The 14,728-nt window shown below is 41.5% G+C and overlaps 1 protein-coding gene across 4 annotated transcripts in view; it reads right to left on the bottom strand.

Moving 5' to 3' along the window:
* pds5b (PDS5 cohesin associated factor B) overlaps positions 1-14,728 on the bottom strand; it is a 132,930-nt gene that overhangs the window by 76,231 nt on the left and 41,971 nt on the right. For all 4 annotated transcript variants that reach the window (XM_084319889.1, XM_084319891.1, XM_084319890.1 and 1 more), the window contains exon 2: positions 235-355. In XM_084319889.1, coding sequence (XP_084176015.1) covers positions 235-336 — 102 coding nt within the window. In that variant the 5' untranslated portion in view covers positions 337-355. The remainder of the gene's footprint in view (positions 1-234; positions 356-14,728) is intronic.

The following is a 14,728-nucleotide window of genomic DNA, read 5'->3' as shown; positions in this document are numbered from 1 at the left end:
GATTTTAACCGGGCAGGCTGGGAAAAGCATCAGAAATATCATCACTACTATCTTGGCCAACATAGTGATCTTGATCATGGGCATCTCTCCCAATCACTGAAATGAGAGTACATCTATTATTAAGGATTGTCTACAATAAGTGGATTGTAAAAGGTTTTTTTCTTTCTAGAAACATTTAATTTGTTCCCCTTTACTGCTGTAATACGAGCAGGTTTGCATTACGCTGGGACTGACCTTGAGCCTGCGAACCATCTCCTCCTTGGAGATCTTGTCGGAGATCTCCTTGACCCCTGGAGGGTAGGTCACCTTCCCGTCCGCAGCTCGAGCTTTAGCCATCCTCTCAGCTCTTCACTGCCTGGGGAGAGACAAAGTGACACTGAGTAAGGTGATATCTCCATGTGTGTGTGTGTGTGTGTGTGTGTAGGTGTGTGTGTAGGTGTGTGTGTAGGTGTGTGTGTAGGTGTGTGTGTAGGTGTGTGTGTAGGTGTGTGTGTAGGTGTGTGTGTAGGTGTGTGTGTAGGTGTGTGTGTGAGTGAGTGAGTGAGTGTAGGTGTGTGTGTAGGTGTGAGTGAGTGTAGGTGTGTGTGAGTGTAGGTGTGAGTGTAGGTGTGTGTGAGTGAGTGAGTGAGTGAGTGAGTGAGTGAGTGAGTGAGTGAGTGAGTGAGTGAGTGAGTGAGTGAGTGAGTGAGTGAGTGAGTGAGTGAGTGAGTGAGTGAGTGAGTGAGTGAGTGAGTGAGTGAGTGAGTGAGTGTGTGTGTGTGTGTGTGTGTGTGTGTGTTAATGTTACACCTAGGGATGCCCCGATCGACCGGCCAGCGATCGGTATCGGCCGATATTCAGTATAAATATGAGATTGGGGAATTCCGATAATGCTTTCTAGTCGCCGATTGCGAAAACCGATCGATGCCGCGAAAAACATGAGCCAATTCTCAGCGGAGTTGGTGTCATTGTCGCATGTAACCTAAAACATGTCGGCGGTGTGGAACTATTACAAAGTGTCTGAGACAGAAGCAACAAATGCCATCTGCAATGTATGCCAGGATAAAATACCTTGTGGGGGAAGCAATGTAAAAAGTTTCAACACAACACATTTTATAAGACACTTGAAGTCCCATCACCCAGAGGAGCATGGAGAGTATAAAGAGAAAAAACTAGGGATGTCCGATATTATCGGCCGACCGATATTATCGGCCGATATCGGCAGTAAAATGTGATATCGGAAAATATCGGTATCGGTAAAAAAAAAAAAAAAAAAAAATGTTTTTTTTTTTTTTTTTAACCTTTATTTACCCAGGCAAGCAAGTAAGAACCAATTCTTATTTTATTTATTGTCAAAAGTATGCATGTTGGTTTAATTCAACAACAAGAGATATGTAATGTAAATCTTTTTTAATTATCATATTTTGCACAGATAATGCTTACATTTAGAAAGCCTTTTGAATGCATCCAGTGAAATTATTAGTTACCTGAAATTATTCCGTTTTTTTGGGGGGAAACCCTGCATATATCGGTATCGGTTGATATCGGTATCGGTATCGGTATCGAAATTAAGAGTTGGACAATATCGGAATATCGGTATCGGTAAAAAAGCCAATATCGAGCATCCCTAGAAAAAACCAAAACGGCCGCTAATGCAAACCACTTTAGAGAGCACCCTGGCCATGCGTATAACCGTGATAGTCAGAAGGCTAAGGCGATCACAAGAAAAGTCATGAAATTCATAGGGCTGGACGCCTGGACCGCTGGACGACCAGCCATTAAGTGTAGTTGAGACGAGTACTCTCAGCCCCGCTACACTCTCCCAGCCGGTCGCTGAAAGAGACAATGAGCATGCCGTGAAGACCCGCCCTACTCTGCCTCTGATTCGCAGACTGTGGGTGGGGGAATGTGATTTGACCAAAGCAGAGTAGAGTAGTAGACAGACACACAGACAGTGGAGCAGTCGGACATGGACAGACGCTGCTTGTAGTGGATACTGTATATAGAGGAGAATTTCGACTTGTTGCGTGTTGGCGCTGTCTCGCACATAATACAGATAATACATATGAAAAGTATAATTTGCTCAGAGTCCAGGCAGAGACAGTTGTGGTTCGGTCCGGATCTGGAACGGAGTCCGGACTTTGAGAATGCCTATATAATAGTATAATACTGCCAGCTGCTATAACAAGACCAAAAACGATCGGTATCGGCAGTGTATCGGCCGATATGGCTCATAGACGATCGTGATCGGTATCGGTGGCAAAAAACATGATCGGGGCATCCCTAGTTACACTTATAAAGAGATGACCAATCAGTATCTGTTCAGGCAGTGAAGCGTGCATTTACATTTACATTTAGTCATTTAGCTGACGCTTTTATCCAAAGCGACTTACAAGTTCTGTACAACAAGCCATCAGGAAGGGCACAACTCTACGCGTGCGTGGTCACATGACTACTAAGACAGAATCAGACCAGCATGGATTCCGACGAGCCAAACAAAACAACAAAGCACAATTACAGATTAGTTTGCGAGTACACTACACGACCTCACAGAGACAAAGAAATCAGACTCCAGAGACATGGTGCCTATACACCATTAGCAAAGAGACATGGTGTCTATATATTAGGGTTGCCACGGTGATGTGGAATTTCCTATGACTAATAAACTCAAGACAACACCGGTATTACTGGTTACAAAATGATGCTCAATATCTGTAGAGCATTTACTTTGATCTTTAACGTTATACGGCTACAATGATCCGCTGTGTCTGTCCGTCTACATCTGTTTTTGTTTTGATCCACTTTTTCTCCTTATTTTCAATTTTTTTCCCATCCCAATTTCGTGTATCCAATTCTCCCCTCCCCTGTCTTGAACGTTGCTCGACTATGCCCCCCACTGGTCGGTTGTAGAGAGGATAGAGCCTTGCATCACGTGTTCCCTCCGGCACACGAGGAGGCAGCCTGTCACATATTTTCACCTGCCAGCGCGGACTCTCATTGGCGAGGTGTAACGCATGGGAGGCTCACACTACCCTCGCCACTTCCTGTCTCTGCTGTGAAGGCGTCTCCCAACCGACCTGTAGGGGTCGCTGTCCACAACGTCCAATCCCCACCCATCGACTTCCACCCACTGACTCTGCCAAATGAGCCAGTACGACGGCCGGCCCAAGCCGAAGGCAATGCTGAGACTGGGATTCGATACCGGTGTCTCTTGCATTGGTGACAAGCGCAATCTCCGCTACGCCACCCAGCCGCCGTCTAAATCTGTTTTTAATACATTTTCAATGATTAGTATCCATTTGTTGGACAGAGTACAGAGTAGAGTAAGTTGGGTTCTAACTTTGAAATAAACCAACGGACAGTAATATCTTCTGTCACTGTTCTATCTGTTCATTGACAGACAGACCAATGTAGCTGCAGCCTTATTTAACGCATCACCCAAACATACTGTTGCTGGTCTGGACTGGTCCTCTGAGCTCCTCTCCAGTCAAGCATTCGCTGCTGCAGGTTTAATACAAAATATCGCCTCTAGAGCTTCTTTCTCTCCTTCACGTGAAGTTAAAACCAAGTGAAACCTAAAACCTAAAAATAGCCACTCCGTCACACTGTTTTACAAGTTTGCGTTTTTTATTTGAACGTGGGCACTGATATGCGAAAATGAACTAAATAGGTTTTATTTCCATAAAAACAAAAGAGAAAAAAAACATCCACCAGTGAGGGTGGTGGGCAAGTAATGTACTCGGTGGAGCCTGAACACAGAGTAACACCGGTATCACCAACTACTACCGCTAGGGCTGCACGATTTGGGGAAATAATCGATTTGCGATTTTTTTGATAGATATTGCGATTGCGATAACATTTGCGATTATAATATATTAAAAAAAAAGAAAAAAAAAAAAAAAAAAAAGCAGCAGCCCCACAGAGGTTTATTGTAAAATGCGGCTTGCATCTGGCCTATGCGGTGGGTCTTTTCGGGACACTGAGCCTGAAAATGTTTATTTTTACCTGGGAATCGATACCGGTACCCAACAGTACCTTTTTTCTGTACTTTACTCTCCCTCTCTGAAGTCTAAACTTCACAACACACAATCTAAAACCCCTTACCTCCCTCTCCCAAACCGATCTTGTATCTCAATGGGACTTCCTGGTTAAAAAAATATATATATTGCGATATATATTTTTTTGCAATTTGATAATTGCATCATTCCAAATCACGCTCTAACTACCGCACATTTTTTTAACTACAGCTAAACAAATGGCTCTCATTACATTGCAAACTTCGACATGTTCTGGAGATGTGAACAAAAGATTTTCTCTAAACAGATTTGGAAGCAGAATGTTCACTTCACATTCTACTCCGTTGACAATGGCCTTGCAACAAGCTCTAAGACAGACAGTACAATAACACAACCTAACTCTGATGACGTCAAGACGATAGAATCGCTATCGGAGGACATCCACAGCAAGATGATCGCTGAGGGGTCGAAACGACTGGATCGGATCGCAGAGGACATCCACAGGATTACAGTAGAACTAACAGCGCTCCCCCAGCTCCTCCCGTATTGACGTCAAGACATAATCGGGGATCACCATCGCCCCTCCCCCCCAGTCTTTCCTCCCGTGTCACTCTCCTCCTCCCCCCTCCCTCTTGATCGAGGATCCCCCTCCACACCAACAACCCTAAAACGCAGGGCGCCCGGCTCCCCCCCCCCCCTTTCCTCCATTGTATCACTCTTCTCCTCCCCCCTCCCTCTTGCCAGGTCATCACCAAAGTACCAAACCCCCCTTCCCCCCTCCTCATCCCTGCTACCCCCCCTTCTCCCCCTCTTCCCCGCCCCACCTGCCTTTCACACCAAAAATGGTCAAACTGGTAAATGCTGGTCTGATTTACAGCCAGGCATCTCCAAAACATCTGCTCCAAACTACTGCTATCAGTTTATTGTTCCAATAACAAACCATGCTGTTCCTGTTCTCACTACTATCAGACTCAAGAAGAAATGCTTGACACGTACTGTAACACTTAGCAACCTCGGCTCAGACCCATCATCGCTCAGCCAAGGCCGGCCACCCCCCCCCCCCCCCCATCACAAAATCACTGACAATGGCCCTTCTGAATGTTAGATCGTTGAGCAACAAATCTTTCTTAATCAATGATCTGACATAACTGAAAAGAATTTGCAATGCATGTTCCTAGTCGAGACCTGGCTAAATTACATTACTGGTGCGACAACACTGATAGAAGCCTGCCCTCCAAACACCCTAGACTTTGTGATAACAACAAGGCTGAACATTGATAAAGTATCAGTAATCGAATTACCTATATCTGACCATCACTGTGTATTCTTCAATGCTAACTAGGGATGGCCCGATCGATCGACCAGCCATCGGTATCGGCCGATAATCAGTATAAATATGAGATTGGCGAATTCCGATAATGCTTCATATTCGCCGATTGCGAAAACCGATCGATGGCGCGCGCGAAATACATAAAAACATAACAGAAACACAACTCTCAGCGGAGTTCGAGTGAGAGCTGGAGAGCGAGTGTGTGAGAGAGAGAGCGTGTGTGTGTGTGTGTGCGAGCGTGAGAGAGCGCGTGTGTGTGCGAGCAAGCATGAGAGTAAGTTACTTACTAAGTGTAATAGACTCGAGACGACGGAGCCCCGCTACACCATAGATATATATAAACATTCTTTTTTTAACCTTTATTTTACCAGGTAGTCACTTGAGTTGAGATCAATGATCTCTTTTTCGGGCAAGACCTGGCAAGATTATGCACTACACTGCCCCATGTGAGTGCAATGCAGGTGAAGACCCACCCTACTCTGCCTCTGATTCGCAGACTGTGGGTGGGGGAATGTGATTGGACCAAAGCAGAGTCACACACAGACCTTGGCTCCAGTCGACATGCATTGCAGACAGAGACGCTGCTTGCATTAGAGAGCGGAGAATTTCGACTTGTGTCACAGATAATACAGATAAGATAATGCATATGAAAATGGTTCAAATTCATTGAATTCAGCTCAATTCGATTTCAAGTGGCACATAGTCTTTTTTATTATGTATAGGTTACTAATAATTATTTAATAAATATTAATTAACCCAAATCCCAGTTTTTACAGTATAACAAAACCAAAAACAATCTGTATCGGCAGTGTATCGGCCGATATGGCTCATAGACGATCGGTATCGGTGGCAAAAAACGTGATCGGGGCATCCCTAATGCTGACCTAAACTTAACAGAGGCAAAAGCGGTAACCGTTCGTTGTAAAGCGAAGAGTACTAGATGACATCGCAGAAGAAAAGTTCTCAAACATCATGAGACAAACTGAACCATCCAGCCTGGACTGTTCTTTAAAATCTCAACAACACCCTATCATATACACTGGATGCTGTTGCTCCATTAACACATTCATTGCCAAAAACTACATATTACGTTGTTGGGCGCCAACCGTTCAGTGCCAAAAACGAGATAATACGTTTTTGGATTGTTTGATCTTTTTACTTTGATCCCCGCTCTACAGACCTGCCGGGAGCGATCTGCATCATTTAGGCATGTCCCCACACATTAGAACTGCATTATGATCGACTATCACCAGGTGGCAGTATCGTCCGTGTCTGAACTGCAATGGCTTGGGGGTTGATATAGTCAGCTTCACTTTCTCCTAGGTTAGTGGTAGAGCCATATGAAATCCGCGATCACGGAATCGCGGACGGAATCGCGGAATTGAGCAATAAAAATGGAATCAACTGTAAAAAAAAAATAATAATAAAATAAAATAATATTTTTTATTTTTTATTTTTTTTATGTTGTGTGACTTGTACAGCACTTTGTTCAACTTTGTCAGTGCTGTAAAGTTTAAACCTTTTTAAATCTTAGACAAACAAAACACTTTGCTTTCATGAAATATTGTAAGCCGTCATTTGAGGCTTTATAAAAGCAGCACAATGAACACAAATCTGTCAGTGCCGAGTCCGACCTCATCTTAAATAACAAACAGCATTGCTTGTTGTAGTTAACAAAGAGAGGCAGAGTTGATTTTGCAAAAAAAAATATATATATCATTTATATTTTTTAATAATCAAATTTTATTTTCATATTCGAATCCCATGCCCATCGAACGAAGCTTCGAAGTATTTAAGACAGCCCTATTAAATGGACTGTTATATCTTATTAAATTGTGGACATTTATTCATTCCCACTTATTAGAATAAGTGATAAGTGGTAAAATGAGCGTACAAAGCAAAATACAGAATTCTGAAATATTAAAACGGAAAAAACGGAATTTGGAAAAAAATAAAATGGAATTTGGAAAGAAATAAAACGGATTTCATATGGCTCTAGTTAGTGGCCCCTCCTTCTGCTGGGACAGAAATGCACAGCGCTCGCCTCGGAATTCCGTTGCATAAGCGTATTTCACCATCGAAACGTGTATAGACGTATACACTGGTAATCGCGATGGCAATGCGATCACTTGGAATTATTCTTATTGGAATACCTTCCGGCTAAGGTAAGGTACATTCTATGTCTATTTTACAGACTCTAAAACGTGATCAAGGTATTAAACTGTGTGGGTATCAAACAAGAAAGACTGTCAGGCTTTAAAACTGTGTAGGACCCAGGCCTAGAATTGCTCCCTGAGAGAGGGAACTGCGCCCTGAGAGGGAGGCTTGCCCTGAGTGGGAGGTTCGAAGGGTCAAAGTGGGTATCAAACAGGAGGGAAGACTGTCAGGTTTTAAACTGTGGATACCAAACAGAGAAGGCAAAGACAACTTTAAATCCAGAACTATTTTATTGCACTGTAAAAAAAAACTGTGATTTTATATGTCTGCACTTTATGTGCTATTCTATTTGACTACTTATTGCACTGCACTATTGCACTATTTTACTCTGTCTATTCTATCTTACTCTTTTTATTATTGTCTATTTTTAAAACTGAATCAAACCATAAACTAGGTGGCCTGTTGGGATGTTAGATCCTAATGTGAAAAACTGTGATTTTATGTCTGCACTTTATGTGCTCATTTTATGCCTGTCTTTTTTCTGTTGTGAAGCACTTTGAGCTGCAGTCTCTGTATGAAAGGTGCTATACAAATAAAGTTGTATTATTATTATTATTATTATTATTATTATTATTATTATTATTATTATTATTATTATATACACCATTAGTAAAGACTGAGACATGGTGTCTATATACAGTTAGTAAAGAGACATGATGTCTATATATACACTGTTAGTAAAGAGACATGGTGTCTATATACACTCAGGGCTGTACACTGCAATGATATCGTCGCGAATTGCCCCTTTAATTGGCCGTTGCGATTGGTAAATATTATCTGGGGGCGGGCTTGCGAGCAGTGCTTTTCACTCCTAAATTATCCAAGGCGTGTGATGACGCCACTCACGCGAGCTGAGCAGTGAGCACTCGGCAGGTATGATCAGCGGGAACAATCGACTGAGCACTCACTCTGATAGACTGGCTGACTTAGCTATGAAGAAAAGTAAAGTTAGTATTGCTTCATATTTTCGACACGTTCAACCTCCTATAGTGAGCCGAACTGAACTGAACTCAGACACACGGAGAGAGCTGCGGCGTCTGCTGCTCCTCCCGCACCGTGGCTGTTGTAAACACTAGTCTTTAGTGGGACACTTGGACCTCGGTGAGCCTGCCAGCCGGCTAGCTACTGATATCAACAAATCCTCCAGCAAGTCTAGTAGTGCATGATAGCTCGCGTTAGCTTACTGTTCAAAACGAAACGTCCCATTAAACTAAATAGTTCAGATAGCTCCTGATATCAATGTCTTATAAGTTATAACACTGAGTCGATGCGTATTCGAGCTGAGGGCACGCTGAATATAGTCAATAGGGTCCAGCTGCAGCGCCGGAGAATCCTGGCCGTAGCTGGAGGCTACAGTATAGGGTCCAGCTGCAGCTCCGGAGAATCCTGGCCGTAGCTGGAGGCTACTCGAGTACACACAGACAGTGGAGCTGGTTGCATATAGCGAGCATTTTGACTTGTTGCGTGGTGGCGATGTCTCGCAGATAATACAACTACAAGTATGATTATATAATATATATATTTTATTAAAAAAGAATTATATAAAATAATTTTCTTTCTTTTCTTTTTTTTAAATAAAAAACAATCGAAAATTTGCCCCTAAAAAATATTTTTTGCCCCTAAATTTCTCATTTAGGGGCAAGTGTGCCCCTAGTGAAAAAGCTTAGCGTACAGCCCTGACACTGTTAGTAAAGAGACATGATGTCTAGGGGTGTAACGATGCATCAATTAATCGAAATGCATTGATTCTAATGTGACGATTCAACTGCATCGATTTGAAAATGTTAGAATCGATTATAATCTAAACTAATAGATTTTTTTTGTGTATTGTTTTTATTGACCTATAGTCCGGACTCCATTCATGCTCCATTCATAGTCCATTCAGCCACATTTGTGTATTAAAAAAATGTTGGGGAATTAACTGATAGAAAATTAATCGAATCGTGGTCAAATGAAGAGATTTCATGATGCATTGAATCGTTGCCTGAATAATGGTAATCGAAATTAATCGTTGTGAGGTTGCATCGTTACACCCCTAATGATGTATACTGTTAGTAAAGATGCCAACAAAGTAATTACATGTCTTTACATCACATTGTGCCTAATTGGTGAGCAATTGTTTTCTGGCCTATAGACCACCGCAACACTTCCGGGATTCTGAAATCAGGGAGGAGATAGCGGGGGGAGCAAATTAATGAATGGGGATGAGAGCCTTGATGTAAGTGGTTGCAGCTACGGCTGTGTGGGTGCTGGAGACATGATCCAATAGATTTTTATGCGCCTGAGTCTCCTGAACACAACGCAACCAATTCCAAATAGATCAGAACTAAATCGGCCGAGCTAAAGTCCCCTTTTCAGCACCTACTCTCCATACGCATGCGCAGATTGCCAATGGAGTCTGAGCGGCGCGCGACCGGCGCGAATAAATGTTGAATGTTCCATCAGAGGGGGGGAGCTTGTGGTGGTAGTCTGAGTGGCTACTAGGGCTGACCTTCGAAGCTTTTTTTGGCAATCGAAGCTTCGGGGCCGAGCTTCGATTTTAATTCGAAGCTTCGGAAAAAAAAAAGAAAAAAAAATCTCTTTTATTTTTTTAAAATTTGTATCTTATGTTGTGGGACTTGTACAGCGCTTTCATAAACTTTGTTGTTTTTAAATGTGCTCTATAAATAAAGTGGGTTGGATTAATTAATTAAGTAGCCCCTTTCGTGACTGAGCCAACAAGGTTTCACTCGGCTGTGTGATTTAATTCAAGGTGGATCGCTGTTGTCGTTTGAACAACTTCAGATTTCATGGGAACTACCAATCCCCCAAATCAAGAATGTTTAAGATGAATGAAGTAAGATTTTGATTATTTGAAATATGGCCTGTGTAGACTAAACTATGCACAGAATTATGTCAGTCTACAAGGTCCGGATTCTACATGGTCCGGCAATGTAGACCTTGTAGACTCCACTACAGACCAATTATCAGTGAATGTTCATGCATTTTTAAGAAGGGCAACTTCCACAAAAAAACAAAGAACTCACCAAAACATCTCAGTAGCACCTTATCTAAATTTTATTTCCTATTTTGTTTATTCATCCCAGTATCTTTCTTTCTTATGTGTGGAATTCTACAAGGCATGTAGGTGTATATGTATTTGAGGATGATATCCTTCAAACAGGCAATAGTGATGATATAATTTGGGCAGTGCTGAGCTGGGTTACTTTCCTCCAGTGTATTTGTCCCCCGGCCCCACCCAATGGCCCCATGCGCACGCGCACACACACACACACACACACACACACACACACACACACACATTTACATTTAGTCATTTAGCTGACGCTTTTATCCAAAGCGACTTACAAGTTCTGTACGACAAGACAGCAAGAAGGGTACAACTCTATCAGCTGAGTAACAATGTTTATCAAAGTGTTGCGTGTTACAGTGTAGGTTAGTTTATTAGGAAAAGTGCATGACAGTAAGGTTAGTCACGGTTAGATTTTTTTTTTTTTTAATCATTTCAGATAATGGTTGAAGAAGTGAGTCTTTAGTCGACGGCGAAAGATTGGACGGGATTCGGCTGTCCTAACTGGGATGGGTAGTTCTCACACACACACACACACGCACACACACACACACACACACACACACACACAAATCGAAGTAAAAAAATAATTGAAAAAAAAAATTGAACAAAAATTTATCTTTTTTTTATCTTTTCTTTTTTTTTTACTTCGATTTTTTTTTAATGTTCGAAGCTTGTGCCATCGAACGAAGCTTCGAAGCTTCGAAGTATTTAAGACAGCCCTAGTGGCTACAGACCACTGCACTTAAATATAAACATTAGTATACCTGGAGACTCAATAAGGTAATTGTAGATGTCGCCACAAGACGAGTCTGGCCATTGAGTGGGATAATTTTTCCATTATCCTGTTCGGCTGAAAGGACACCGGCCACCGAAGCAGGCACAAGCTACCCTAGGGCTGTCTTAAATACTTCGAAGTAGGGCTGGGCGATATAACGATAACGATAAATATCGCGATATATTTTAATAATCGATATCGAATATCGAAATAAAAATTGATTTTTTTTTTTTTTTTTTTTTGGACCTGCAACAGGGCAGTGTACAGACTTGTCTTTCTTGCCTGCAACTTAAAGTAATGGCTTTGCTTGTCCAAATGACAATACTGACCAAATTGAGATTTATTTTTCTCTTGTCCATTTATTTTGTTTGCTTTCTAATTTAAAATACAGTTTGAAACCGTCTGTACACAGTAGGCTATGTGTGCTAGCAGAACTAGACTCCAGTCACGAGTCACGGTGCACATGTGCGGTGGTTTGTCCACCAAAAAAGCGCCAAAAGATCGAAAATAAACTAACAGAGCCAGAACTGTTCAACTCCTCTGGAGCCACAGCCAGCAGAGAAGCCGGTTTACTTTAGCTTTTAAACCAGCTGCAGCCTGAGAACTGGAGTGTGAGGGGATGTAACACTAAAGATGGCGGCAACGACAAAGAATTGCTGCAAAATAAACATACAGCTGTTGTTAAAAAAAAAAAAAAAAAAAAATCGTTATCGCGATATGATTTTTTTCCATATCGCCCAGCCCTACTTCGAAGCTTCGAAGCTTCGTTCGATGGCACAAGCTTCGAACATAAAAAATAAATCGAAGTTTAAAAAATTAAAATTAAAATTTTATTTTTTACTTCGATTTGTGTGTGTGTGTGTGTGTGTGTGTGTGTGTGTGTGTGTGTGTGTGTGTGTGTGTGTGTGTGTGTGTGTGTGTGTGTGTGTGTGTGTGTGTGTGTGTGTGTGTGTGTGTGTGTGTGTGTGTGTGTGTGTGTGTGTGTGTGTGTGTGTGTGTGTGTGTGTGTGTGTGTGCATGGGGCCATTGGGTGGGGCCGGGGGACAAATACACAGGAGGAAAGTAACCCAGCTCAGCACTGCCCAAATTATATCATCACTATTGCCTGTTTGAAGGATATCATATCATCCTCAAACACATATACACCTACATGCCTTGTAGAATTCCACACATAAGAAAGAAAGATACTGGGATGAATAAACAAAATAGGAAATAAAATGTAGAAATGCATTCAATACATAAATAAATATGAATCTCCATATATGAAATAGAACATTTAGATAAGGTGCTACTGAGATGTTTTGGTGAGTTCTTTGTTTTTTTGTGGAAGTAGCCCTTCTTAACACTTTAACTGCCACACACGAGATATCTCGGGTTTCCGATAGTTATGTTTAAAGCCACTCACGAGATTTCTCTGAATTTTTATTTTTTTTATTTTTTAGCGATCTGAAATCATATTGCATCACGCGAGCCTAACCGAGTATACACGAGCGCCGCCGGCGATCATATGTGGAAAAAAGCGCCCCCTATCGTCTCCCAGATGACATAAGGGATTTTGGAATGGACTCAATGAAAATGGATGGGGAAAAAAATCCGGTACTCCACATTTTCCAGTCCACTGATCCAGCTGGGGTTACCACAGTTCATTCTGGAGCCTCTCAGCCCCGCGGAATCATGTGTACTACTGTATCACGTTGGATCCATACACTTATCGATTTTTTCGAATGGTGATCAGGAATTGGAATATACCAGTTGGATACCATCTGATGTCAGGTAAGGAATCTATGTTATCAGTGTTAGGATAATCAGACTAATTTTGATGAAGATATAGGCTGTTATGTGAAATGGGCTCTTTCGGTTTTACTGAAAAAAATCCATGAGGAAATGAACGCGCCGATTATCCGTGCGCGGCGCGAATGTGCTTGCGCGCACGTATAATATTGATCATCTAGCGTTTATTTGAAAACGATTCATAAATAGGCCGACGAATATCAGCGTTCTGGAATATTCCAGTAAAAGACGATTATCACAGAATGGTCTAGATAGAATGAACTGTTTTTTATTTCAAAACGGGTGCTTTTCAAAATGCTCTGAAACGGAAATGAAGCGATAAAAAAACAATCTGCCTTGACAGCACTGACTGGAAATGAGTCTTTGATAAGTGACTGGCAGATTAGACACATAGCCATAATTTAAAACATAGATTAGGCGATATTAACGTTAACATTGAAGTGGACCGTGGCATCGAGGGGGTAAAAAAGAAAACCCGGCGTGGCACTCAAAGTGTTAAAAATGCATGAACATTCACTGATAATTGGTCTGTAGTGGAGTCTACAAGGTCTACATTGCCGGACCATGTAGAATCCGGACCTTGTAGACCAGACCTGGGCATTGTACGGCCCGCGGGCCGGATGATTCTGACCGGCCCGCGAAAGATGACATGATAATATAAAAAATTAATATTAATATTAATATTTTATTTTTTATTTTTATTTTTTACTTTTTTCTTTTCATGTCAACGTTCACACGCACAATATACGCTTAGGAGACATGCTCAGAAGATGTTGGTTCTCTTTGGATCCACCTATATATGTGAACAGACATTCTCAGTCATGATGTTTACCAAGTCCAGGTACAGATCCTCTCTCACTGATGAACATCTGGCAGCTGTGCTTCGCATCTCCACCTCAGACATGCAACCTGACTTTGATGGACTTGTTAAAGCTCAACAGAGACTGGATTTCTCACACTGAATGAAAAAAAAAAAAGAACTGAAGAACACTAAAATGTGGAAATATAACAAGTGAAATGGGACACTTGATGGGACACTTTTTGCACAGTTCTGAAAACATTAAATGTTTAATATAGGCATGTAAAGTAAAAAAGGCTACAAAACTGGGACACTTTTCTTTACACAGTTCAGTGACATGTCTTGTTTATTTTTGCTATAAGATGATGTGATGTCTTTAGAAATAGAAAGCTAAGAAAATCCTTGTTTCAATAGTATATGAAACTCAAAATGCCCTTTGTTATTATTAATGTTTCACATTTTGTTTATCATTTTGGAAATAAATTCTATTTGAATAAATGATATTTTTGAAAGCTAACCTCACCTTTTAATTGCCAAATAATAACATACACTCTTACCAGGGGTCAATGTCATTTACTGCTTTTTATATAGAAATAAAATGTATATTATGCATAATTGAGTTTGGAATTTTGGCCCGGCCCCCCAACATATTTTCAGTTGCTCATTCGGCCCCCTGGGGAAAATAATTGCCCACCCCTGTTGTAGACTGACATAATTCTGTGCATAGTTTAGTCTACACAGGCCATAT

Source organism: Notolepis coatsorum (genome assembly GCF_963971535.1).
Source record: "Notolepis coatsorum genome assembly, chromosome: 8".
NCBI classification, from domain to species: Eukaryota; Metazoa; Chordata; class Actinopteri; order Aulopiformes; family Paralepididae; genus Notolepis; species Notolepis coatsorum.
This window is presented reverse-complemented; position numbering and strand designations above follow the sequence as displayed.